Genomic DNA, 26,420 nt, shown 5'->3' with positions numbered 1-26,420 from the left:
GCTTAAAGACATGGATAGGATTTTCTTCTCTTTCTTTGTTTTTTTTTTTTTTTTAAGTTGGTTTGTTTGTTTGTTTTTGTCAATAAATCATTGGAAGAGTTTTGACATCGTATTGCTGAGATCACATACCAGAGAACTTCTAAAGCCAGAACCTTGTCTATATATTTCACCTGTAACTTGGCCTTACTATAATCTATTTATGACTGGAACTACATCAATATCAATGCAATTATACTTAGAATATATTTTGTTAAGTAAAATTAAATCAAATAATTATACAAATCCTGATAATTAAGTCAGAAATATGTCTAATGCCTAAAAAGGAAAAATATCCCTTTTTTCTCTTTTCATTCCTGAAGAATGACAGAGAGAACACATAGGAATATACTTAATTATAAAAAATAATTTAATTATGCACTTTTAATGTGTTCTTTTATATTTAAAAGATATGTCATTTCTTCAAGAAAGGTATTGTGTGCCTTGTAACTTCACATACAATTCAAATTGACATTAGTGGGAAACAGTGTGCACCCGAAAGCAGACACATGCCAAAGGACAGTCAATACAACTTCCTCTTACACTTTCCTCTAAATCTTCCATGTCTAGAAGTACATTTCCTATGTACATTTTCCTATGTAAATTTAACTTTCCTAGTAGGTCAAGATCCAAAACTCATTGTTTTGGAAACAATTATCTTGTCTATAAAATTAGGGCTGTTAAAAAACACTGGCAACTTAATTCCACTTAAAGATTTTCCCTTCATGTACAGTCTAGCAGCTATTCCACCTTTCATAATATTTTATGAAGGCTGTCAAACCTCCATCAATTAAGAGCTTTTATCATCAGTTACTGTCACCTTGATCTCGCCTGCCCACAAACCTGAATTGTGTCCTTCACAAAGCAACTGGAGGAAGCGGAAGAGGTCACAGGTGAACTCATCATCCTGCATCACCTTTTCTCCTGTAGAAAGGCCAAATGGAAGCAGATTATCACAGTCTGCCAAGTAACACCTCACAGCCCTGAAGAAAATCTCCATAATTAGTATTAAGAGAGAAGGAGAGAGAAAATTTATAACCACCAATCTATCTGAAGCATCTATGACTTATGCTTGGCAGATAGTTATTTGGTTATAAAAAAATCAATTACAAAACTTAACTTTTGATTTACAAATATGGCAGCATGAGCTTGGCAACATTTTACAAATAATCCCTAATTTACATTCTTGTTTGACTTCACTGAGCATGGAGGCTGTGTCACATACAAAGGTTAGGGTTGGATCAATTTGGTTCCCATTCATCACAAAAGAAGGTACTTAAAATACAGAATGAGAATTAATCAGTTATGAAAATAAGTCCTCAAATAAACTATTTGATTTTAAAATATTCGAAAATAACCCATTAAATTTACAGCTATATGCACTCTCAAGAACCATTTGGACTGAAATATCTGAGGATTCATTATCTGTCTGCTGCTGACACAAAGTAGAAGTATCTCCTTTGACAAAACAAAGCAATATATATATAATGAATTAAGACTAAGTGCCAAAATGCTTTACTGAATTAGGCCCTTCAGTTAATTTCTTGGTAAACAAATATCCAAATGAATAAAGCTTCAAGCCTATTTTTCTCCCCCACAGGAAACAGTATACTAAAAAGCCCTCAATTAACACATCATTATTTCAAGTATATCAATACATACAGTTAACTTTGTACAGGGACATGTGAAGAGGAGAAATAGCCATTCACCCAGGAGAACAATCACAACTGAGGAAAACATAGAACAGCTTATAAAATGACACACAAGGACAATACTATAGGTGTTAAAGCAACACGGGCCATCTATCAAAAGTCAGAAAATTCTCATATAGAACATTGGGGAAGTATTTTGACCATGTATGCAAAGGTGGAAGTCACGAAAACTTCTACTATTTAACAATACACATAATTTTAATATGTAACAAGCACTACTTGTAAACAAGAAAAAAAAGAGGGACATAAAAATGTAAGCAAACTGCAAAACAGTTTGAAAGAATTTTTCTTTGAGGGGATGTAATTTAGGCTCCACAAAGAGAGGACTCTTAGTGTGTGAATAGGGGACCAGAAAAGTGAGTAAAGGCATTCAAATTAAAAAAAAAAAAAAAAAAGATACCTTAGTTAAATTAACAATTACTTCCATGCTGTTCTACTGGTAGATAATTCTAATTACAATATCCACATTTACAGATTACTATGTTATTATAATTAGATCATCACTGTTTGGGCTAGATTTGGCTATGATCAAGTTTATTTTCTTCGTGCTAGCTGAAATGTAAACAGCATTTAGTGCAATTTGGAGTAAAAATAGACATGATCAGAAGTTTAACTTTACATAAAGTCATGAGCAATTATAATTTCAAGCTAATGGATTTATCAGTCTACAGACTGTGAATTTTAAAGTGAGAATCTTCAGTACACTAGGAATAGAAATCAAAAGAATTTTGAAAATTGATGTGAATATTTTATAGTACAAAATTTCACACTCTTCTGTTGCTCTCATGACAAATTTTTGGTATTTAGGGTATATATCCCTAAGGCATATGTCAACATAATTTCTTGTACCATAGGGAAAGATAAGATGCTTTTCTTCCTAACTCTAGACATGTACTCAGGGCAGTCACGAAAAATACCCAATTGATTCTCCAAGAATGAGTCAAATACTTTGAATGACATTCTATGACATTTTTCTCCATTGAAAATATAACTACCAGACACACAGTTTTTCAGTCACAGGAGACTGAAAACCCTTTCAGCTAATTAAACAATGGAAAATAAATTACTATTTCTGTCAGTGCTGATGAACATATACATGCAATATAGGCCCAAGAAGGCAAAAAGCAGGAGGGGGCTGGGCTCCTAGAAGAATATTATTCAATGTTAGCTGCAGGTTCAGTTCTGCAAGAGAGTTTCATATGCTGCTGGCCAAATGCCACAGTAGAGAAGATTTCTCAGGGTTAGTTACTTTCTTCTTTTCAATTTAACTGAACTCCTGTCAAACTAAAGTTATGTGTGGGGTCAGATGCTTTGTTGAATTAGGTGCAAAAAATAAGAATTACAGAAAGCCAAATATTTGGTGAAGCCTCTAACACACACATAATGCTTGTAGCTTGACTGCTGAGATGGCAATGACTTTATAAAATAACTCATTGGGAAACTTGCTTGGAAAAATCAAGGTCATGAAAGGCCCAATCATCTATTTCTTGTGTATTAAGACACCACTGAATCAAAGCCATTTGTACAAATAAGACTACAGAATAAGTTACAGCTTAGTATTTTTGACCACTATGTTTCTTGCTCTCTTAGGGAGCAAGATATTCCAGAATAAGAAGAAAAACAAGTCTCAAGTTAAACTGTTATACAGATCCTGCATTTTAGTACAATTACTGGACTTCAGGAATTTTTATTAAATAAATTCCATTCTTATTATTGGAAGGGCCTGGAAGGGTCTTATAATTAGCTTCACTGTAAATGAATCACAACTCGAACACAATTTACAGCAAAATTCTTAAAAATCAGAAGGTGTTGGGTGCATCATTGCACAAAAGCTGAAAGGCCCGTTACTTTAAAAACATTTTTGCATATTTTAAAATGAAGCAAAAAAAGCCCATCTCAAACCACCTGGCCACACTAAGGTTTACATTTTCATTTTTACAATCTTTACATCTGATCAAAATCAGACAAGAACCAGTGTTGGTATGGTCAGGAATTTTCATTTTCAGATTGTACTTGCTGACTACAAGTGGTACCTCAGTGGCAACTACAGCACTGAAACGGAGATCCATTCTTTCTATAAAATTCAGGAGGGCAACCTTTGCTGCTGTGCACACAAATTCATGCCAGTTCACACAAAGATTTGCAAAGAATGTACTTAGAAACATACACACTACATATAGAATTATTTAGGTTGTTATGAAAAAACATTCTTCAATTTTTAATTTGTGTTTGATATTGGATATATTCTGGCAATTATTTGCTCAGATGTTAAAATGCTGCCATTGCTCATGCTGTAGGTAAATGGTATGGCTGTACACACAAAGGCTTTAAGCCTGCAGCTTTTGCAAAATTTGCAAAAAATCTGTGTTTGTGACATAAAGGAACAGAGGCATCATGTATAGGAAACAAAAATAAAAGTCAATGAAAAATTAAATACATGGGTTTTTTTTCATTGAAAGTGCATGTGTCAAAGTTCAATGATTCTCTTTCTTCATTTTATTTTTTAAATCCCCAGAGGAAAAGATCTGGCTTCTATCGCTACTCAGAAACACAGGTTCAATAGTACATATTACAGAAATATAAAAATACTTACAGCTTTCAAATGTGAACAGGACTTTTTTATAATGCCTGTTAAGATCAAATCTGCCCCATAATAAAGCAAGTGAATTTATTCTTATCACAAGATCCAGACAGTACTGGGTTGGTTTGGGAATGCTGCATGCCTTTGACATCTCAACAATCTAATTCAAGTAAGAAATACACTTGTTTCCTCAGTGAGTGAAATTCTCTGAAGTTATTTATTTCCCATTTTAAATGCAAACACTGATTCAAATACAGTTTTATCAAGGTGGAAAACACCTCTCCAATACAGGCTACAGTGGACTACATAGAATTTAAACATCTACTTTAAGTGTAACTAGGTTGGTGAAGGTCAAAAGCATGTTTATTAGTTCCACATTATTAATGGCTGAAAATAGCCCTGATGTGAAAACGCGCAGTACAGCTAGTTATTATATCATGTATACCTCTCAGATTGATAAAAGTCCTTAGTCCTTTAGAAGGGATACTATCTCATTCTAAAATTGTATTTTATTAAAATAAGACTTCTGTGAACTTACAGAGAAATAAAGGAAAGACATGATGAAAAATTTAAAAATTGAACATAAAAAAAGAGCTTTCCTGAAAAAGGGGGAAAATAAGTAAAATAATCTAAGTGTAACCTTAACAAACATCTCAAGTTTTGTACTTCATAGAAGTAAAATAATGCTCTCCAAAAGAGAAAAACATTGCACTTTCAAGATTTTTGTGACTCACAGTGGAATGGCAAGGAGTATGAGTGTTAAATGAAAAAACATTGCAAAATAGTAAGTATTTCTACATGTCTTTGATTTTGAACCCCCCTTTTTGGAAAAGGAAACAGAACAATCAAAACAAAATACATACAGAAGAAACAACATTGAGTACACCACAAAAACAAGTAAGAAACACATTTGCTAAAGAACCATCAATGTTGTTACCAGTGGGGGTTCCAGGGTTTGGAAAGGGAAGGTAGTACCAGTCAGAGGAATATCAGGACAAGGCACTTACGATGTGGACAGCACAAAGAAACAATTGGAATAGAGCAATAAATTTCACATCCATGTTGACTCAATAAAGGGCTTTCTATCTATTGCTAATGTTGGCATGGGACCAGAAACAAGAACTGCACATGAGGAAAGGTTGTCTTTATTCCCATAAGTTTCAACAGCTTTACTTTGGGAATAATAATTTGGGGCTGTAGGTTGCAAAATCAATGAAAATTACTCATGAATGTGCTTCTGCAGCCAATTCAGATGAAATGAAAAACAGGCTAAAATGCACATTTTACATCCCATAATTTCCTTGGGAGTCAATAAAATTGTTTATAATTGAGGATTAATTAAATATTCATAGACTAAGCATCATTCTCAAAAAACCCAAAACTAATAAAAACCAGTGTGAAAATCTTTCTCATCTTTGGTACTTCCTTTGTAGTATTTACAGATGGTAATTCACAGGATGGCAAACATAAAAGCTCAGATATCCTATAAAATCTACTTTGAAACTGTTCACTACAGGAGTCCCCTCACAGACACACTGGCTTGGCTTTCTTAATGCTATCAGGTATTAAGACCAGTACTTCTACAGCTCTTATGTAAACTACTTTTCAATTAACTGAAAAAGGCATGCTTCATAATATTAAAAAAAAAAATTGCTATTTCAAGGTAACATATTATCAACAATCATGTAACTTTGAAAGGGAAAAATATAGTATTTTTTGGTTGGATTTGGTTTTCTTTGGCCTTGAATTTTCAGTTGCTGGATATTAATATGTAGGAAAAGATGGTATTTGCAAATATTATCCCTTTGTGCCAAGTAATCTTTGATGCAGTGATTACAGTATTTTGACACTGCTACTGCTCACTAACAAAGAAAACAAATTAAAAATATTATCCTTATCACTGCATAGAATTTTGTTAAGTTGCCAAATAGAAAATTTCCACTAAGAAAGCAAATAAAACACCAGATCATCCTCCTCCCCAACATTTGGCTAATGAAAAGACATCTGCTGTGTTGGAGTTCTTTGTTTCTGCTGACTGGTATACTCATTTTGTATTTTAAATTCTCTTTTCACATGGTGAACATCTCATGGCAACTGCTCCTACAAAGCTCTTCCTTTACCTGAAGTAAGGAAATTTTGAGGTATAGCAACCATAACACACCAAGTAGCTTTCAGAATAAGGAAGAGTAAACCTGTAAACAGCATTGATTTCCTCTAAATGAGCAGTGCACCACCTCTTTCTTATATCAACTCCTGACTGCATTAGATAAACCTAGCCAGTGGCAAGTCCTCTCTCCTCACTATCCACCCTCAAATCCTCACTGGATCCACCACTGATTTCCTGTGCTTGCACAAACCAGTGCAGCAATAAAGCCACATTCAATACACAACAAAAATGCTACAGGAAGGCTAAAGCACAAGGCTTCGTGTATGTATATATTACTATTTTTTCCTTTTAACATTCATCCATTGCAAATATTGGGCTCACTAAAATGAAAACAAATAAAAAAAGAACAGGAAAGAAAAGTATAAAAAAGCTTGTTGCTCTTAGATCTACTGTGTCAGTCACTGTGCAAATCCTGAGAAAGAGAGGAAGACCAAAATGGGAAGTCTGGATGTGTAAACCAAGAATTTTAGGATGAAAAATTGTAATATTAACAGAAAAATCACTCTAGGTTAGGAGTATTACAGGGAAAAATCTAGTGATATTCAGGAGCTGTACAATACTGACACAAAGCTAAGAGCAGGGAAAATAAGGAATAGGCAGTTATTTTTAATAATTACCACGCTCATGGGTGATGACTGAGGAAGGGAGGACAGGACAATTATTTCAAAGAAAAAGAAACAGGAAAAAAAGAAAAAAAGGTGAGAATTTGTTTTAGGAAATACAAAATATAGTTAGTATTGGTTTTGCCAAAATTAGTTCTGTACTAAAAGAGAAATATCAAATAAACAGAAAATGAAAAAAAAATTCCCTCAAATGAGGAAGCACAAAAATACTCTTAACATCAGTAGAGTCAATTATGCAGCATTTAAAGATTTATTTATATTTGCATGCAAAAACAGTAATTTCTAGAAACAGAGGCAGAGGTAAAAAGAATAAGCCAATGAGCCAATATCTTGAGAGTCCATTTCAGAATCCAACATTTTGAATAGGTTTAGCTATGTACTAGTAGAAATGTTGTCCAAAAGAACAAAAGGTTGTGCCGAAAAATCTTAAGTAAACATGAGAGTAATGGCCAAAAATTGTAAGATAGCTGTACCAGCACTCAATTTACTGTCTTGTAACCAAATTTTATCCGCATGGGTTTGCTTTTTTATCACTCATATAAGTCTAGAAAGATTTAATCTATAATTTAAACTGTGAGAGCACTTTCAGAGATGCAGAATTTTTGACTGGCCTTGACATCATTCAGGCAAATGTAATAGTGAAAAATCATTATTTAAGCAGTTGAATATTAAAGAAATAGGCCGCATAAAAGACCTACAGGCACAAGGGACAATGAGATATGCAGTGTTGCTGGTATGAATTATGATCCCTCAAATGCAATAGGGATTATACAGTCAAGCTTTTTTACCTTGCTTTTAGGATAAAAACATGTTAAAAGGTTAGGTCACTGTAGGATTTAAACATAAAAATGCCCTGTAAAAAATTCTGAAGATAAGGGAAGAAAATGTGCTTTGGTAGCTCTATAAAGCACAAAAGAACGAACTTAATGTACTCAGACAATCACAGTAAAGGAGTAGTAGAAGAAAGAAATTGACAAGCGAAGTAACAACACCAAGGATAGAAAGCCAAATTGGTTCAAAGTCAAAAGTAGAGTGAAAATTTTGCAATTTTTCCCCAAAGACAAATAGAAAAAAAAAAAAACAAAGAAAAAGCTTTTACCAGACTTTTTCCCAAAGAGCAGATAGATTTCCAGCAACCTCTTTTATTTAATTTATGGCTTAAGTAAGTGGTGTGGTTTTCAGTTCAAGAAATCAGGTGGGAATTTTTAATTTCATTCTATGCTGAAACTGGATGGGGACTTCTGAAATGTTTTACATGCACAAACACTGCTGTTCGTAACTGGAATATGTTTTCAATTTTACATGTAATGTCTTCACTTCTTCAAAATGATGAGAAACAGTCCTCTGAGATCATTTTGAAACTCAACACATGCTAATGATTTACTGTTGCTAAGGACTGGCTTAGGTATGTAAATTAAACATAAATCAATTTTAGGAAACCTGTTTTAGCTTCAGCCTCTAGATATATATTTACAAGGTTCATGGAATCACAGACTATCCTGAATTGGAAGAGACCCATAAGTATCTTCAAATTCTAAATCCAAGCCCCACATGGGACACCCCAAGAGTCACACCACGTGCCTGAGGGCATTGTCCAGACAAACACTGCTTGAACTGTGCCAGGCTGGGGCTGTGACCACTTTCCCAGAGAGCCTGTTCCAGTGCCCAAACACTGTCTGGGTGAAGAACCTGTTCCTTATGCCTAACTTAAACCTCCCCTGGGTCCTTTCAAATTCAGCTTGATTCTGCAAAACTTCAAAAAGGTCATGTATAATTTCTGTTGAATCAATAGTACCTGATCCCTCTTCAGTCACCATGCCAAGGCCTTCTGCTTTGTTCTGACGTTCAAATGCATTTAGGTCAAGAACACTGCGGTGAGAAAAATTACATTTGTCCTGTGATTAATTAAATAAATGCAATATTTAATTTTGTGGAAGTTAAAAAGGATGTGTGATTTCATTGAAGTTTACAAGCATACTAGTCTGAAAAAGATACATCACTGTGACTTGATATATGTGTCTGTTAGGAGACTACAAATCTCAGCTAAATAGCCTGAACCTGCTTTTGCTCTGAATGTGACCACAGAATTCAGCTCTGTATGACTGACCAAAAAAAAGGAGAATTTATGCATTTAGGATACACATACTCAATTTTAGGTGCTATAAGGAAGCCAAGTCATTGACTACTTTTGTATTATAGCCCAATTCATACCAAGCAGCAAGGTCCATTACGAAACTGTCATTATTAGTTTCATTTAGTGTTTCTCTCCTTCCACATTCTGAAAAACTGAAGCTGCCAAAAGGGAATATGTATTCAACTAACCATATTCAAGGAAGGATGATACCTCACACATCTCATTTGTGAACCTGTGAGATTCTGCCTTTCAGGGCTTTGCACGTCAGCTGGCCAGGGATAACTTTTGTTCATAAGCAAAAATGGTTATAAAAGTTAGATTAACACAGAATTATGGCAGAACCTCTGCTGGCAAGAAACCTCACTGATTTCAAAATGAAACTTGGCCACAGACAGCATTAAGAAAAAAGAATACATAATTAAGAAAAAAGAATACATAACATGATACCTTGGATATAAGAAGACTGAATCACCTGATCCAGGGAGCCCCTTTCAGTTGTATGTTTTATGTTCACTAGTACATCATTTACTGATACAGTTTATTCTTAGAAATTATGTATAAAACATTTAAACACATACATTTATATATAGAATTAATATAAAAAATAAACCTGAATGAACAAAAAGGTCATAGTATCACCTCAATTTATTAAAATTCATTAATTTAATATGAAATTAGATATTTCATTACTTTTTCTGACTACTAAGAGGTCCTATGACTAATTCTAGCAAATCTGGGGTTTCCCAAAACCTTTTGTGCTTACTTATAATTGATCATTAACCTGATCTCTGCAGGATTACTGGATGCCTCCAGAGTTAAGGATTTGCCTCTGAGGAATGCTCCTAACTCTGGAGTTGCTTTCTGCCATATCTCAGGTAGACTCAAATTATGTAAATATTTTTGGAAAGAGCTTTCTTACAAAGGCAGGTCCATATCACCAATATTTTTCCCCCACGAGCATCATTCTATTCTTTAACCCAAATCTAGCTCATTATAAACCCCTAGTGCTGTTTGCAAGGACTATGTAGAGGATCATTCCAGAACAATAAATCCCATAGAATAAAACATACATGCAAAATAATAAATTTTTCAAGTTGATATTTTCTTACCTACAGGACTGCATAAGACCAGCAAGGCTCTGAAAGAACCCCACGTCCTTTTTATCCTTGAGGTAGTCAAGCATTTTCTGCAGCAAACACAAATAATTTACACAGAGAGTTAATATTCCTATTATAATAACAACCTAGGTAACTTAAGACTATATGTATTCAATACTGTTAGTGATGTTGGTGTTTGGAAATATCTCTAATATTAAAGACCCTTGCAGAGAAAAATACAGATATCAAAATCAAAAGCAACATTTAATGCTTATGTACTTTACAGAAAAGGTCATACATTTTGGGTATGCCTTCCTAAAGCATGAAAAATGAAGATAGTAACTAAAGTCAACACAGCCAGAAGAATTTAGAGTTTAATACAAATGCATTCTTGCTACTACTAGGCTAAAAATTTATGTTGACACTATTGTTTCACCACCAGAAAAGGTTTTTCTTAACTTCAGTTTATTTCAAATTATTTTAGGTGCAGTAGTATGTTAGCATTAATTTGAGCATATTTTAAATTTTTTTAGCTTTATTATAATGTGGAATAACTATCTGAAAACAGATTGCGATACCAAGAATTTACTGAATGAACTGTGATTCTAGAATGCAATGAATTGTTGAGCAAAGAGATAGGATGATACCAGAGCTCTCCATTGTAAGAAAACCCAGAATGTTAAAGGTCAGTCTTAGTAGGAAAGCTACAAGAATTCATGTGGTGAATGAAGTAAAACTATTTTTGCAAAAATAATAGGAAAAGTAGATAATAAGTAACCTCCAAAATGGGCAGCACGTAGGCAGACAGCGTTACCAAAACGTACCAGTGTAAACCCAAGTAGACTCAAGATTACAGAAAAAGAATACCCCAATCAACAACATTATACCAATCAAAGCAAAGAAATCCAGAGGAGGATGATAATAATGACTTCTAAAAATCACTATTGTTCCTCTCTCCCCATCCATACCACTCTTCTCAAGGAAGACTAAAAAGCTGATCTTAGGACCTAAAGGAAAACTGGAAAATTGAGCATAACCCCAGAAGAAACAGGTATAAATGAGACAACTAAAAAACCCAAGAATTCTAACTGCACTACTGATGCTTTGATGTTTTAAGAATGTAATTTTGAGTAGTAGCATTCCTACCAATCTAAAAATACTAATTGTTTCCTGCATTTTGATTCATTAAGTCTTTACCAAATGATTTTTAAAAACAGATTGTAGGATTAGAAATGTCATGATTTTCCAATTTAATATCATGACATCACAAAAAACTGGCAATGGCTCAAGCAAATAATTTCTACATTACTTGTAGTCTTTCATGTCAATTCCTAGCAAAGACAGCCCCTGAAAGGAACATTATTTTGGTTGCATTCAGCAGCTTCACTTGGGACCTTAACTGCTCCCAGTTGTCTGCATTCCTTAAACTGTACTGCAATAATTTAGTAATGGCAGGTATAAACTCTTCTCAACATAGGAATCTTCAGTTAGTACAGAACCCTGAACATAGCCTATATCAGCCTCTACAGCACTGCAGGATTCTTTTAACATATCAGACTTGTCCACTGGGAACCAAATTATCTTACAATGGATCAGTTATTCAGGATTTTATCAGCAAGAGTCTCATTGCATAAGCTAAGGACTTCTTAAGTTGTGGAGTTAGTGAAGACTGGTATCAGCAATTTTGCTCTGCAGGCTATAGGACAATGGCAATCTCCCAAGAAAGCCTTCCTTCCCTAAGAATTCCTACAGAAGTAAATGATGTAACATAAAATTTCTGCCTTTCACCTGAAGTGCAAAACAAATCTTTTAGCCTTGTAAACAAATAATAAATACCCATCAAGCAGCGTACTTTTGTATACAATTTTGTTCTGCAAACAGGAGTAAGAGGATAAACAGTATGTGACAGTGACACTACCTAATGTGCTACTACAGCAATAATGACCATGGTAGAAAGACCTATACTGGCTAGAAAGGTAGAACAAACTAGTATCTTACCTGCTGAACAGTAGAATTTCCTCCATTTAGGATTGCAATTCCTAGCTTTAGGGTTGCTGCAACCATTGGCCCCATCTCACCTTAAAATATTATAAAATATATTTTTGGATCATATTAAAAATAATAATGCTTTATTAATTATTTTATCCATTAAATGAATTGTAAAACTGACCTATTTTTCCTTAATTTCTTCATGGGTGCCTACAGACATAGTGTAATGCGTATAAATTACACAGAAGAAGCAAAATATAAGGCAGGAATAACTAAGTTCAGTGAATATAAACCATGTTTCAATCACTAGGGCATCAAACAGTTGATTTAAGGGTGGGTTCACAATGATAAGCTGGCTTTCAAAATTACCAATATGTCACCTCTGCATGAAAATCTGGATGTTTGCTTCTGGTTTATTCTGAAAATGACAGTGACCCAAGCATTTAATTACAGTAAACAAAATTTATAGTCAGGAGTTTTTAAAATATCACTATTGTGAAAAAATATCACAAAAGAAAAAAATGAAAGCATAAAACCTTAGAATAAGATAGTTTCTACGGGAAAAAAAAATCATCATTTAAACTTCTGAAATGTTTTATCAAAGTACACCAATAAAGCAGTTATTTGATGAATGGGAAATAACAAAAGAACTTAAGTCCACACCTACTTCAGAACTGTATACATTCCAGAATTTAAGGGCCATTTTGTCATTCAGTGCTGCTAAAGCTATGAAGTAATTCACCCATCCTCAAAATTAGCACTAGAAAAATTAATTACAACTACAAGAGAAACAATAATCTCATTAAAGTAATTCATTATACTTTTCTGGATTAGCTGTCAAAAATTTTGAAATTTCAAGTTAATTTTGAAAGCAAATCTTAGAGCCAAACATATGCATGTTGTGCCCAATAAGACATAAAATCACTTCAAAGTTCATTAGAAATAAGGTTTAAAGTTTAATCTACACACCAAAACCTTACCTTTACTTGCACTGATGGTCTGCAGAACCATCTCAGCAGCACCTCGATCATGCAGTCTGGCTTGTTGATACAGAAGTTTTTGCTTTTCCATTTCTTTTTCCTGAATAAAAATTCCGGTCATTTAACATGAGATTTGAGTTACTATCAATCCTCCAAAGGTTCTTGGTTTTCTCTTAGTATATGGGCTCTATGGCAACATCATGAACCATTTTAATACATACAAGGCTATTGGACAAATAATTAACAGGTTCAAGTAATAATCTCCACTTGGTATTTTTCTTTGATATGCTTTTAGCAGTTTATCTGGAAAGAGTCATCTCAATTGTGAATCATTAGGTTAGTTCAAAGCCCATGCTCATGATATATACTGCATGTATCAAACTTGCACTTTTGTGCTGTGTTTTTGTGCAACAGTTCATACTCTTAATAATCTTCTATAGTGTGACCATAACTTCATACTGCTCAGTATGTGACTATTGAGTTGTAAGTTGTTGCTGAATACCAGAGTAAAAGAAACATCTCAGAATTTTTTTCAAAACATATCATTATATTACAATATAGATTGCCCCCCTACTTACAGAATATTTGATAGAATACACTGTGCTTTTATATTTTGTATTCTCTAGCGGCAACAAACAATACTGCATGGCGTTGCTTGAGCAATGGTGACGTTTCTTTTTTGTAATTTAAACTACTACTGAAAACATAACGAGCATAAAGAGCAAACATAAAGGCACAGTTAATTCCAGAAGAGTTTCAACTTTCATCAGGTTAATTGAAGTTTGCTGGAGAATTGAGGATGACTAAGCAGTATAAGTTGCAAAATGGAAGTTGCATAGAGCCCTATGACAGCGAGTCCATCAGATGGCGTGGTAAAAAGCTTACTCAAAAGGAACATGACACAATTAGTTAGTATCATGTCCAAAAACACAACGCCCAAAACATGTATGACCTAGAAGCAGGAACAGCTGCAGCAGAAGTAGCCAGAATGACAGCTTTGCTGCCATAAACTTTCCATCCAAGTTACGGAAAAAATACATTGGAAGATGGAAGAGGTTTAAAAAATGAAGGCTTGCTAAATAGAGGATATGAGTAATAAATTAAAAAAGAAGAGGTAAAAAAGAGAAATATGTTCAAATGAATGAAAAAGAAACCTTTAACTCAAAAGCAAACCAACACAGACATTTATGCTGTTACCAGAGAGTTCTCGCCGAGGCTGGCAAATTTGTTTCTTAAATCTTTGATAATATCGTGCTGCGGAAACAAAATTCATCAGGGTTTTTTTTTCACACTATTAGCTCTCCTGTGGTTAAATTGTATCTTTCTTTTTGCTTTAAATTATGTGACAGATCTAGATGGAGGCACAAAAAGGAAAAAAAAATGGCAGCGTTGCTTTGTATTTAGCCATGCTAGGGTTTGAAAGTTTTGCCTTCATGTTTAAACCTCTTCCTGGGAGTTCAACAAAAACAAAACAGAAACATACACTCACACGCACACACACACCACACACACACAAACTACCAGAAAATCATTACATCACAGGTTCAGTATGGCTACAATAAAATATTTTCATTTGCTTCAGAAGCCTCTGAAAGTTGATCAGCCTTTCTTTTCTTAAAAACTCTTTCCTATTTCTAGATACTTTTAGTTTTAGACCCAACACCTTTTCATCTTTCTTTCATTGCAAAATTTACCATTCACAAGCCTAACACCAGCTACTAACTACTTTCATTGTTCAACATTTTTTATAAGAATATCAAATATTTATAAGAATGCTTACAGTGAGGATGAATCTGCATAATCTACAGACTAACTTCTTGCAATGGCAGTATAGAAGAACAGTAGAAAGAGGCATTGCCAAACAGCTTAGGATGAGAAAAGTGGCATTTCCCATGGAAATCAAGATGTGTAGGATATTAGTAACAAAACAGACCAAAAAAGAAAACAAACACCAAACCAATTCACCAACAAAAACACCACAGGCATTTCTCATAGAAGCAACCATTCTTTGATGATAACACATAAAGATCATGGTTCCTTCTTCGGCTTCACAATGCATTTTCACTGTTGCTTTCTCCCTGCCAACTCAACACATATATATAAATATATATGTGATGGCAGAATTTACATGAAGAGGGCCACCCATTGCCTACAAAGCATACTAAATTAGTAAGGGTATCCCCATTTCTCTAAGATGTGCTTACTGTTTACACTGTTATCTGTGCTACCAGTTTCAGCTTTTTGCACTTTATCCACTTGCTTGCCAGTTGAAGTCAAGAGACGACCAAAGTAATTAGCCAATGATTTGAGCTTTCTGTCATTCACCAAACCATTACAACAATAGCAAAAATACTTCACTAAATGAAACATTTAAAACAACTGAAAAGAATTAAAAAAAAAAAAAAAAAGAAAAAGAAAAAACAACCAACCAACGAAAACACAGAAAAAACACACCCCAAACCCCAATCCTCAATGAGGAACAAATCTACTTCATCTTGGATGATTTCCACTCATATAGGAAAAAGCTGACCACTTATAAATGTACATACATGTGGTCTCATATTATAGACTTTTTCCAGCATTCTACCAAACCAAGGAAACATCTGAATCATATTCTTTGAAAGTAGAGGTCCAAATATTTTCTACTTCTTTCAGTTTTTTGGGGTTTAAATCATTATGAGCAATCATACGCCAAAATAAATCAGCCAAAACCACAATTTTTAGTTTGAATTTGTAGACAACAAACTTGCTAAAACTAAAGAGAAACTTTAACTGACAACTGAAATTCTTAAACTTTCTTGTAATTCATACAGAGACTGATTATTGGAGCCTCCCTTTGAGCTAGGACATATGGAGGTTTGTTTGCTGCCACCACTGGCATAAGATCCTACTTTTACAGAGCTTTTTTTTTTTAATATGAAATCATGAAATTAAGCTTAAGAAAATAAGAAAATATGTAAAGAACAGAAATTGCTTTCAACTCAGCTATTAGAAGACGAATGCTTCGCCTTTGAATTGTCTTCATATTTTTTCAACACTTCTGCTTAGTCTAGAAAACAAATCCTATTAGGCAGGACTTACACTGGCAAAACATCTGTTCATTTCAATTTCAGGCATGCATAAGTATAAGCTATGTAATTAAAATATCAAGTACTCATGCATAATACTTCTGTACCTTTTTATAGATACATATTTATAAACACTTCAATCCTTTAAGTTCAATATATGTTGGTTTCTGCTCTATAAAAAAATATGATTTTTTTTCTAAATCCCTCTTTTGGAGTTCATCATGGAAGTATCACCGCTTGTTGTGAGAGGTTTGGACTCAAGGACCTTTAAAGGTCCTTTCCAACCCAAACTATCTATTAATAAATAATGTATTCTGTAATGTAGGAGTGAAACCATATATTAGGTTCCATACAATCCATTACATGTGGAGAAAACTGACAAAAACACATTTTTGCATAGTTATTTGAATGTTAATCTTCTTAGAATTGATAAATTGAATATGGAGTCTGATCTTAATTAACAGAATAAATAGTTACTTTTTGTAAATATGTCGTATATGGACACTCAGTGGCTTATTCAGGATTTGTGATAGTAGGAGATACAGGTAACCATCTTCAACCTTTATGAGGTTGCATTATTTGTATGTAAAGAAACATGAAAATTTTTGTCTGAGGAAAGTGACAGCACAATGTATCCTTTTGTCAAAAAACTTGTGAATAAAGAAGTTTACTAAAAAGTTGCTACCAGTAACAGGAATGAAAAGAACTGATATAGGAAGTTCTATTTCCTCAATTTTTCTTCCTGTGAAGAGTCAATTTAAATCAATTTAATACAAATGAGTTTAAAAATAAGAGCTAAATTTTGATTCCTTCTTTGAGTTCCCATCCTACAAGTATTTAGTGCACATTAATATGTAGGAGTGACTCAAATGCAGAAAATTATTTGCATTTAGCTAGTGAAACAGTTAGATTAAAAAGAATTTCTTATCAGATGGAATCAAAGGAGACAGTGACACCAACTTTACAGGTTGTTCAATTGAGCATCTGTTCAATAAGACAAAAAGTTAACTTTGAGACAAAGAGGAAGGGGCAAAGACATCTGTAATAACTCAAAGCAAATACTAGCAGGTAAATGTTGACAGGAACATACTAACATACAGAGAACATTATTGTCATATCTATTGTTCATACTATTAACCCAATTTAAATTAATTGTACAAAAATAAGACTACCCTGCATGAGATATGAGCAACAGAACTGTCAGTAAAATATACTCAGCATTTTCATCCCATTCTAAGCTTGCCGAAATATCTCTCTTGCTCTGAATGCAAAAGGATCCAAGACTTCAAACACCACACATTTTTAAAGTCTAGAGGAGCAGTAGACTTTTATCCCCAAACAAACTTAACAGTCACACTTTTCACATGGATACACAGGAGAGAATAAAAGAACTGCCTTCAACATTGACGTTTGATCACTAGACAGAAAGAAACACACATATACACATACAAAGACACACGCATCTGGTATGTACAGTTTCACATCTGCACAACTGATTGATGCCATGTATGAAGAAAGCAAGGGTTATTTCTTGTTGTGCTTTTGTTCCCTTTTAAAATACTTCACAGTCAGCAAGAAAAAAAAATGTTATGGAGCATATAAGATTTAGTGATAACGAGGTAAGCAGAGTGATAGATATGTAGTATTTGAATAGCTGAATTGTTGGAATGAAAAAAGAATTAATTATATTATTAGATTCCTTATATATTTCCTTTGGGGTTTTTGATATGCACTTTGTTCAAAATAATTACAATACCTTTTAAATAAATTTTTGTGAGCACATTCATCTTCCAGAATAATGCCTTTATCATATGAAGCCATATGGAACAGACCTGTGCAAATTTTTGGAGGTGTAAGAGTAAAATTGATCCTGAAATACGTCATCTCTCCCCACAGATGCCAGGGAACCTCTTTCTTTTGTGATGTGAATGTTAATAGAAGGCTAGCAAATGAAATACCAAAATCTCCTTGCTCCTTTCCATGAAGAAGGTTACAATTGCCATGGGAAATGAAATTTGAAGCTACTGACTGAAGTCAGGCCATTAGCTAAATCTGTGCATTTCAAATCTCAAGCAAGTAATCTTTACTTACTCTAGCTGTCATTAACCACAGAAAAAATAACTGTATTTAACCCCCTCAGAACCAAAAACTAGCTACTCCACACACCATACCTTCTCCCAGAATATCAGCCTTGCAGCACCACCAGCAAGTGGCCTGAGTCAACAGTGGGAACTGAGACTTTGACCTGCATGAAGCAGGCAAATAGTCAGCTATATAACCCTGGGACATCTTTCAGAAACAAATGGTGAGGCTCTCTTGATGACACACAAAAGGCTGAGCAAGAAACAGAGCCAATAAAACAATTAACAATGAAGTTTCAGAGCTATTGCCTCTATGTTCTTAGAAAAAACATAGAAGAACTATGAATCATTTAAGGTAAGGAGTATCTAAGGAGTTTCTGTCAAATACTATAATGCTGAAGGCTGAGAACTCAGTTCCAAAGGATCTGAATCAGACATGGACTATGATTGATGCTCTCTCTGTGACAAATATTGGAAACAGAATTCTACCGCTACATCAGAAACGCGTCTCTGCTAAGATACAGAAGAAAAGTTCCACTCCTTTCCCTTAATAACCACGTAAGTTGCTTTACTAATTCAAATTAAGTTAAAACCAGAAACATAACTGATGCACAAAAGGCATGAACAGCAAAACAACATGAACAAGCCAAACAACACTCTGTCTTCCCCAAAACAGTATCACAATTTTACACGGCATATTCTGCATAAATAATTCCTGAAATCTTTAAAGAGCTTGCACACAAAAAGGGTTTGGTAGAGATGTCATGCTGAAACTGAAATGTTAATAATTATATCAAGACCCTTTAGTTGAACTTATCCAAGATGTTGGGCCTGAAAAATCACAAAATTAGACCCAGACAAATACACACACATTTTTTTTTTTTTTTTACCTTGCTGCGTTGTGATCCTGTCACCTTAAGGAAGGGCAAGGACAAGAAGCGAAATAGTAATAAGAAAAAGAAGTCCAATTTTTTTTTTCTATAGGTGACTGACCAAATACATACAATAAATTGTCTTTTGAACATTAAATACATTATTTAAACATAAGTTTCACAGCTATAAGAAAAATAATAAAGAGAAAAAGATGAGTAGGATCTTCTCTCAAGACAAAAAATTGAATGCTAAACAAAGAACCCATTACAATTTAGGTAAGGAGCACTAACAAATTTCTTACTGATAGATTTTTCATACACCTCAATGACTTCCTATTTAAAAATTTTCATATCTATAAGCATGAGACTTTTGATATCTAACAAGCATGTAGAGGCTAACTGCTAAGACCCTATAGGAATGAATAGTCTTTGTCAGTGGTATGTCATATACTGCATTCCCAGGGGAAAAGAAAAAAAAAATCAAAAAAACACACTGAAACTTGGGTTCATAATGAAATATTTACCAAGAAACAAAATTTCATATTTTGAGGATATTACTTGTAACTCAACTGGACTTCTGAGTGATTGAAAAGAATTTAGTATTTATATTCTTTCTGATTTCTTTATACAGTCAAATAGGGAATATGTACTTAAATAATTCAGTGTTATATCATGTAGCATCATGTAGAAAACATACAGAACATTCTATGTCCATAAAGCAATGGAGTAAAAGTAAAAATGACCCAAACCACTCCTCAATAATCAGAACAACACAGATAGTTTTACAGCAAATCAATCCTTATATTTAGAATTTTAAAAAAAATAATCAAAGTATTTATTTCGTGTTTCTGTGTTTTAGTAGAGATATGAAATATAAATAATTATTGATTTGAAAGACACAAAAGACACCTTTTAATGCCAGAATTGTAATATGCCAAAACACATTAAAATATTAAAAACATTAAAGAGCTAATCCCCTCAGTGGCCCTCTGAAGAGCAAAATTTCTTGCAAATGTCATTTTATTAATGGAAAAAGAGAGACAGATCCCAGAGCAAACACAGGACAAGGAATCAACTCTTACACTTGTAATTAACTCATGTGTTTATCCTTAAACAGTGATGATCACTAAAAACTCAGCATTAAACACTAATAAATACAGAGCCCCTATTGTCAACACAAGCAAAAATTCTTAGCAGTACTAATGAATAGAAGTTCACCACATTTTATTAAGAAGTACTAACATATGTGTGAACATAAAACTACTGTATGAATTATAGGTACTGAATGTAAATGACTACTGCAAAAAGTAGTATTATGGTATTTTAAAAATCCAAACTAATGGTAGGACCGAATAATTTAAAAGATTCAGTCTGTTATTATCATACTTTTAGACTAAGTTACTATCTGTAATACCTAACTAAAAAGTTAAAGGAGATAAATTTAGATCTACTAAATTATTCTCTGTTTAATCTTGTGTAATACTGTGCATGTTTTTATTTCACTAATATTAATCGGGGGACTTATATCTGCCATATCCAGCTTGTGACATGCAGTTCACTGGCATAATAAGCTGCAGTAAGCCATGAACCAAAAAACATAAATGTCAGCTGGAAGCTATGAAATAATGTCTAACATGACAAGAAAACAAAACAAGTATAATCTTACTTCAAAACTCTTCACTTCTTCTTCACCATCATCATCTTCTTCATCATGGCAACTCTGATATCATGTAGAAAGGAAACATTGCTGATAACTCACAATTTACAGGTAACACTTTACAAATTAATTATCTTGATCTTCTAAACTAACTTAATTAAAACACAAAATAAGCAATAGGTATCAAACAAGTTACCTTTGCCATAATGTCAGCATAAGCCATATACAGGAAATCTTCTTCTAGTTTGCTGGTTAACAGACAGAGGAAAGGTAAAATGAGAAAGATTAATTACAGTAGAACTGAAGTGCCAAAATATTTTTAAACATCTTAAAAATATTTTAAAATAACTTCTATGCTCATAATTACTAAAGTATTTTTGCAAAATAAAGACTTTATTAACTTATACAAATAGAAAAGTATAGCCAGCTACAAACACAGTACTCAGAAATTCATAAACATCTTCCAGTAAAGTGAATATAGTTAATTTTTAATTATACTTAGAATATATTTCATATTCAGAATGTAACTGTCAATAGGGAACACAGACACAAGACAGAGGAGTAGTGAGCCCTGAACACAGTATCCATAGCTGTGAAAAAGTCATACTAAAATCTCTTTACATACCACAAGCTAAAGAGGTTTGAGTGTAACTCAAACTCACCATATGTTCATACGCACGGTTTGGCCTAGCTTATGCAATCTCGCTTGAAAAGAGACATAAATGACTTCAAATACAGGAGTAATCTGAAAATCTGCATACACTCTGAAGTGTCTCACACCATCCCTACCATTTTTCAGTCAGGGCTGTTCGACTGAATAGCAGAATAAGTTGATGTAAAGGATCAACTCTTTTAAGGCTTTCATCTTCTTCTGGTGGTTCCTCTCCAGGTTTCTTTAGGAAAAAAAAATAATTTAAAAGGATATTTAATTCTCTATAGCGAAAAATGTTTCACTCTGTGCAATTTTCTAATCATTTAATAATAACAAAGGTAATTTTGATTTGAACAACCAGGAGGAAGCAACTTCCAAGCAAAGTATGACAAAACTGAACCCCAACTGTGTTTATGACCATGAAGACTTACAAAGATGATGCCCCTTGCAAAGCTTTGGATTTCTTCTCCTCATAAAAATCAACTCTCTTCCCTAGATTCAGAAAATAACTTCAGTCTTACTCTGTTATCCAGAACTAGTGGAAACCACATGCCATCATTTATTATTATACTGTCTGTTGCTACGTTAACGAGCTTCATCAGATAAAAAAGAAAATCCTGTTTCAAGTCTGTGCTAGGTATAATGCTCACTGAGAAACTCTGAGAGACTTTGAGGGAGAAGAAATCCAAACCTGAAGCTTACCAACAGTTTTAGACAGCTACAGTCTACCAACAACACTAATGTTCGCAGGATGTAGAATTTTAGGACAAGTACAATCAATAATGTACAAAAAATATTATATATAATTCAATAATAAATATAAATGCATAAAGAGGGTTCTTTTTCCATGTGGTTATTTTTCTTTCAGTTTTAGACTGAAAGTTTTAGCTTTAGTTTCAGTTTTAGCTCTAGTTGCCTTTCTTTGAAAGAAAATGTGGTCCTAAATACTACAATGACAACAACGAAAGCGGTGTTCTGAAAAGCATCTATATAAACCTCTGACTTCTTATTGTTTGCAAAAAGATATTTTCAGAAAGCAAGTTTTGCCTATCAAGTTATTTAAAAAATTGCTTCATCCAGACACTTTTTTCTATGCAGAATATAGAAGCTCAAAGAAAATTGGTTGAATAAAATATGACCACTCTTTGCCCTTGTTTTCATCTAGCACTATATACGAAAATGCAGATAAAAAGAATTCCATGCATTGATAAGACAGAATGAGTAATACATTATTATATTGCCATACATCATCTTTTAAGCAATAAGGATAGGTTGGTCACTTCAGAGATACGAGGAAAATGGATTGTTGTCTATTAAGAACACAAATTTTTTCATGCCAGAGAGATTCCTGTGGGAATGCCTACAGCTTTCTATGAATACTACTATTTCTATGAAATCCACCTTTCTCATGCAACTGTACCAAACATGACTGGCTGCAGCTGAGAATTCCCTTCAGCTGATGTCTATGCACAATGGTTGTCTATGCACACGGCTCCATGTGCCGTTCTATGATGGCCATACAAGGTTTCATTTCACATTTTTCACTATGTGATGATATTTACAGTATCAATAACAAGACCAGAACAATTATGGATGTCTTCCCCTGCTCTTTATTTCAATCTCATTTAGAACGCTGACCTTCTCTTTAATTAACTGACAGTATTCTGTACTTCATAATGATATCAACCAGGATATCTCCTTAATGCTATAAAAACTGATGAAACAAAAGTGCAGAAGTTGTGTTAATGTGTTACTAGTTTACATAGATTTACTGAAATTAAATGGAGGATCAAATTCACCAATGACTAAGTTAAGGAGAACTCATTATTAAGCACAGCATGAACACTAGAATCAGTGATTTTCTGAAATTTCTGGCAAATAAGTATGCTTAATATTCACCATCTTGAGACATTTGCCCTACAATTATTTAAGTGTGAAACAAAAAGCTTTAGCTGAATGTAACATAAGAGGGTAAAACACACAGGTTGGGTAAGTTTTAGCTGTCATTTCTAAATGTTGACGATTTAAAAAATATTATTTTATATAATTTTATTGTATTATTAGTATTTTATATAATCTAAGTTTCTATTAAACAGACTGTTCTTACAATTTATTATGTCCAATTATTCACCAACAATTATGTCAAATAAGCTTGTGTTCATATGACCTATTTATTTAAGCAGAAGCATTTTTACAATTAAAAAAAGTGCTGAATACCTTACGATGCTAACATGAAACATAAAAATCTAGTTGCCTCAGAGGCTTGATATGTTGAATCAGAATTAAGAATCAGCATAATTAAACTCCTCAAAAAGAGCACAAGTGAATTCTTTAATCCTTTAACTTCACAAGTGGAAGAAGAAGATTCACTTCTGTATAACAGACTTAAGGAGAGAAGATTGAGGGAGAAAAACTGCAAGTGTAAGTTCAGTTCTCTGCTTTTATGTGAGGGAAATGGTTAATTCCCAAATCCCAGAAAAAGCTTTTACCACCCGTCCATAAATCACTGGGACCTGGCAAAGTCAGCAATAGAACAGCTTTGACTGTATTTGTTCCTTTCAATAATTTTTACTTAGCAGAAAAGAATGGTCAAGGTTCTCAGTATTGAGAAAGAACTCACTATGGCAAAAAAGATTGTAGTGTACTAACTAGACAGAGTTAAAGGACAGGGAACTTGCCTATGGTTTCTGGGTCCTGGATCAATTAATTCTCCTATTCAATATGTGAACTGTCCAGAAACTTCAGACAACCCTTCAAGAATACATCAGAGAGCCCAAGGCTCCCCCTTTCTCCCCTTCCAGATGAGTTCTGCTACCCTAGCCTAGGCTGTGATTCCAACTTGCCAGTTCAATAAACTTTTAACTCCTTGCTAAAGCAGCGTATAGTTTCCCTAAGAGGAAACTTCACCAGCAACACAAACACATCTTTCATGACGTCCACAAAACATTCTGTGTCAGATTCACAAAGCTGAAACTCAAATTCTCACCCTTCTGGGAGTGAGTGCTCTAAGGCAGCAAGAATGTGATGTAAATTTATTTAAAAGACAGATGGAGTTTGGTGTGCTCTTTTTAATGAAAGGTGCAATACGTGTCTCCCAAAGAGAGCAATGGAAACACACAAATCCATATTTTTGGGGAATTAAAAGGGAATTACTGTAGGTTTTTTTCCTTTTTTTAAAATAAAGGATGATATAAAAGCCAGGTCAGTCTGTTTCTGTCCTCTCAGAGAGAGTTTTTCACTCAAGCTACTGGTTGGCAAGGAGCTATTAATAAACTTAGCAGATATATGGGTTCATCATGGAGGTAAGGAGATAATCCTTTATGTCAGTGAAGCCAAATTACCATGCTAGGCTATTTCCTTACATGCACACACCTGCACGTACATGCACACGTGTACACATGCACACTCATGCTCCAAACTGCTAAAATAGAATTATATTTGAGACTGAACCTGCACTATTTAAAACACTTGCATTGTGTTGGGATACATAAGGATATCAGTTTAAAAGGCTGTATCCAGAGTAAACATTTGTAGAAGTCTCTTGTATTTTCAGAGTAAGAATAATATTGCTCGTAAAATAAGGATGTCACTATAAATTAATTCTGCATGTGTGCTGGCAAAACTGAACTTCCAAAGTCTGTCTGTGTTGAGCTCATTGCTGCTGATTTCCCTTTCACTATTTTGATCCTAATTTTCAAAATTGTTTACAACTTGGGTGACTGGTTTTAAGCATAATCTTTAAGCAGTAAAAGCAGATTAATATTCTTTTTGCTAATGGAAATTTTATGGTTTCCTTCCTCTCTCTATTACAGAGAGCAGGCTCCCTTTACAGTAAAAAGACTTATTTCAGATTTTGTTCTGTTGGACCTCCCAGGGACTGAATCAGTTCCTAGTTTCTTGCCCAAGCTGTGAAAATGCTACCTTTCAGAGAGGCAATTGTAAGGATTGAGGACCCCAGACTTAAATGGAAATCATTGTAGGTATTTGCAAGGCTAAAGACACAGCTCTAACACTTCACTACTGGGAAAAATCTTCATGTCCCTGCCAAGAGGATTCTTCTGTGAAGAAGCAGACTCTTGACAGGTTTGAAGGAACTGACTGATCTAAGACTAGATTCCTCTAGTTTCATATTCTAACCTTTTGACTTAAATGGCTTTAACGTGCATTATGTAGTCCTCAAATACACAAAGGTTAGCTGCAAAACAGGAGGGAATAGGTTGTTCCAGTTCTCCACAGGGCAGAAGATAAGAGATAGGGGAATGACAGCAATTGATATGTAATTTAGGCAAAAAAAGCTTTATAAAAGGTTATTGGAGCCCTGAAGCAAAGAGCCTGAGGGGATTTCGGAATCTCCATCACGTGCAATTTTTAAAAAGCTGACAAAGTGACTTGGTTATAGCTCATCCCTTTGGTAGAGATAGCTTAAGTGATATCTTAGCTACTTCAGAGATTTATAATTATTACTATACAAGGAAAATGTTAATCCATAATAAATTCCTATGCCCCTTTCACTCAGACGTACTGCTAAGTCTTCTATCAGTTTGTCTTCAAAGTAGTGTTCTTCTGTTTCAATCCAAGATTTGTCATAGCCTTGAAGAAAGAGATTGACGGCTCGGTGTCTAAAAAGGAACATTTAAAACAAAAACTGTAAACTTGTAAAAAGAAGATTTGACCAATATGAATTTCATTTAGCTTGAACAACTGTCCAGTCATTACAATAATAATTAAAAAGGGAAGAAAAATTTCTATGTTAAAACCTATCAAAGCACCC

The 26,420-nt window shown here is 33.9% G+C and overlaps 1 protein-coding gene across 16 annotated transcripts in view; it reads right to left on the bottom strand.

Moving 5' to 3' along the window:
• RYR2 (ryanodine receptor 2) overlaps positions 1-26,420 on the bottom strand; it is a 384,087-nt gene that overhangs the window by 35,524 nt on the left and 322,143 nt on the right. For 5 of the 16 annotated variants that reach the window (XM_074537522.1, XM_074537518.1, XM_074537520.1 and 2 more), the window contains 11 exons: positions 26,172-26,268; positions 21,787-21,890; positions 21,194-21,245; positions 21,007-21,060; positions 19,359-19,382; positions 13,320-13,419; positions 12,349-12,428; positions 10,363-10,439; positions 8,915-8,988; positions 7,114-7,131; positions 880-960 (listed from right to left, as the gene is read on the bottom strand). In XM_074537522.1, the coding sequence (XP_074393623.1) occupies positions 880-960; positions 7,114-7,131; positions 8,915-8,988; positions 10,363-10,439; positions 12,349-12,428; positions 13,320-13,419; positions 19,359-19,382; positions 21,007-21,060; positions 21,194-21,245; positions 21,787-21,890; positions 26,172-26,268 (761 nt within the window). The remainder of the gene's footprint in view (positions 1-879; positions 961-7,113; positions 7,132-8,914; positions 8,989-10,362; positions 10,440-12,348; positions 12,429-13,319; positions 13,420-19,358; positions 19,383-21,006; positions 21,061-21,193; positions 21,246-21,786; positions 21,891-26,171; positions 26,269-26,420) is intronic. The other 11 variants (XM_074537533.1, XM_074537528.1, XM_074537521.1 and 8 more) reach the window with 3 other exon arrangements.

Source organism: Zonotrichia albicollis, chromosome 3 (assembly GCF_047830755.1).
Source record: "Zonotrichia albicollis isolate bZonAlb1 chromosome 3, bZonAlb1.hap1, whole genome shotgun sequence".
NCBI lineage: Eukaryota > Metazoa > Chordata > Aves > Passeriformes > Passerellidae > Zonotrichia > Zonotrichia albicollis.
Note: the sequence above shows the minus strand (reverse complement) of the source record. Positions and strands in the feature narration are given on the sequence as shown.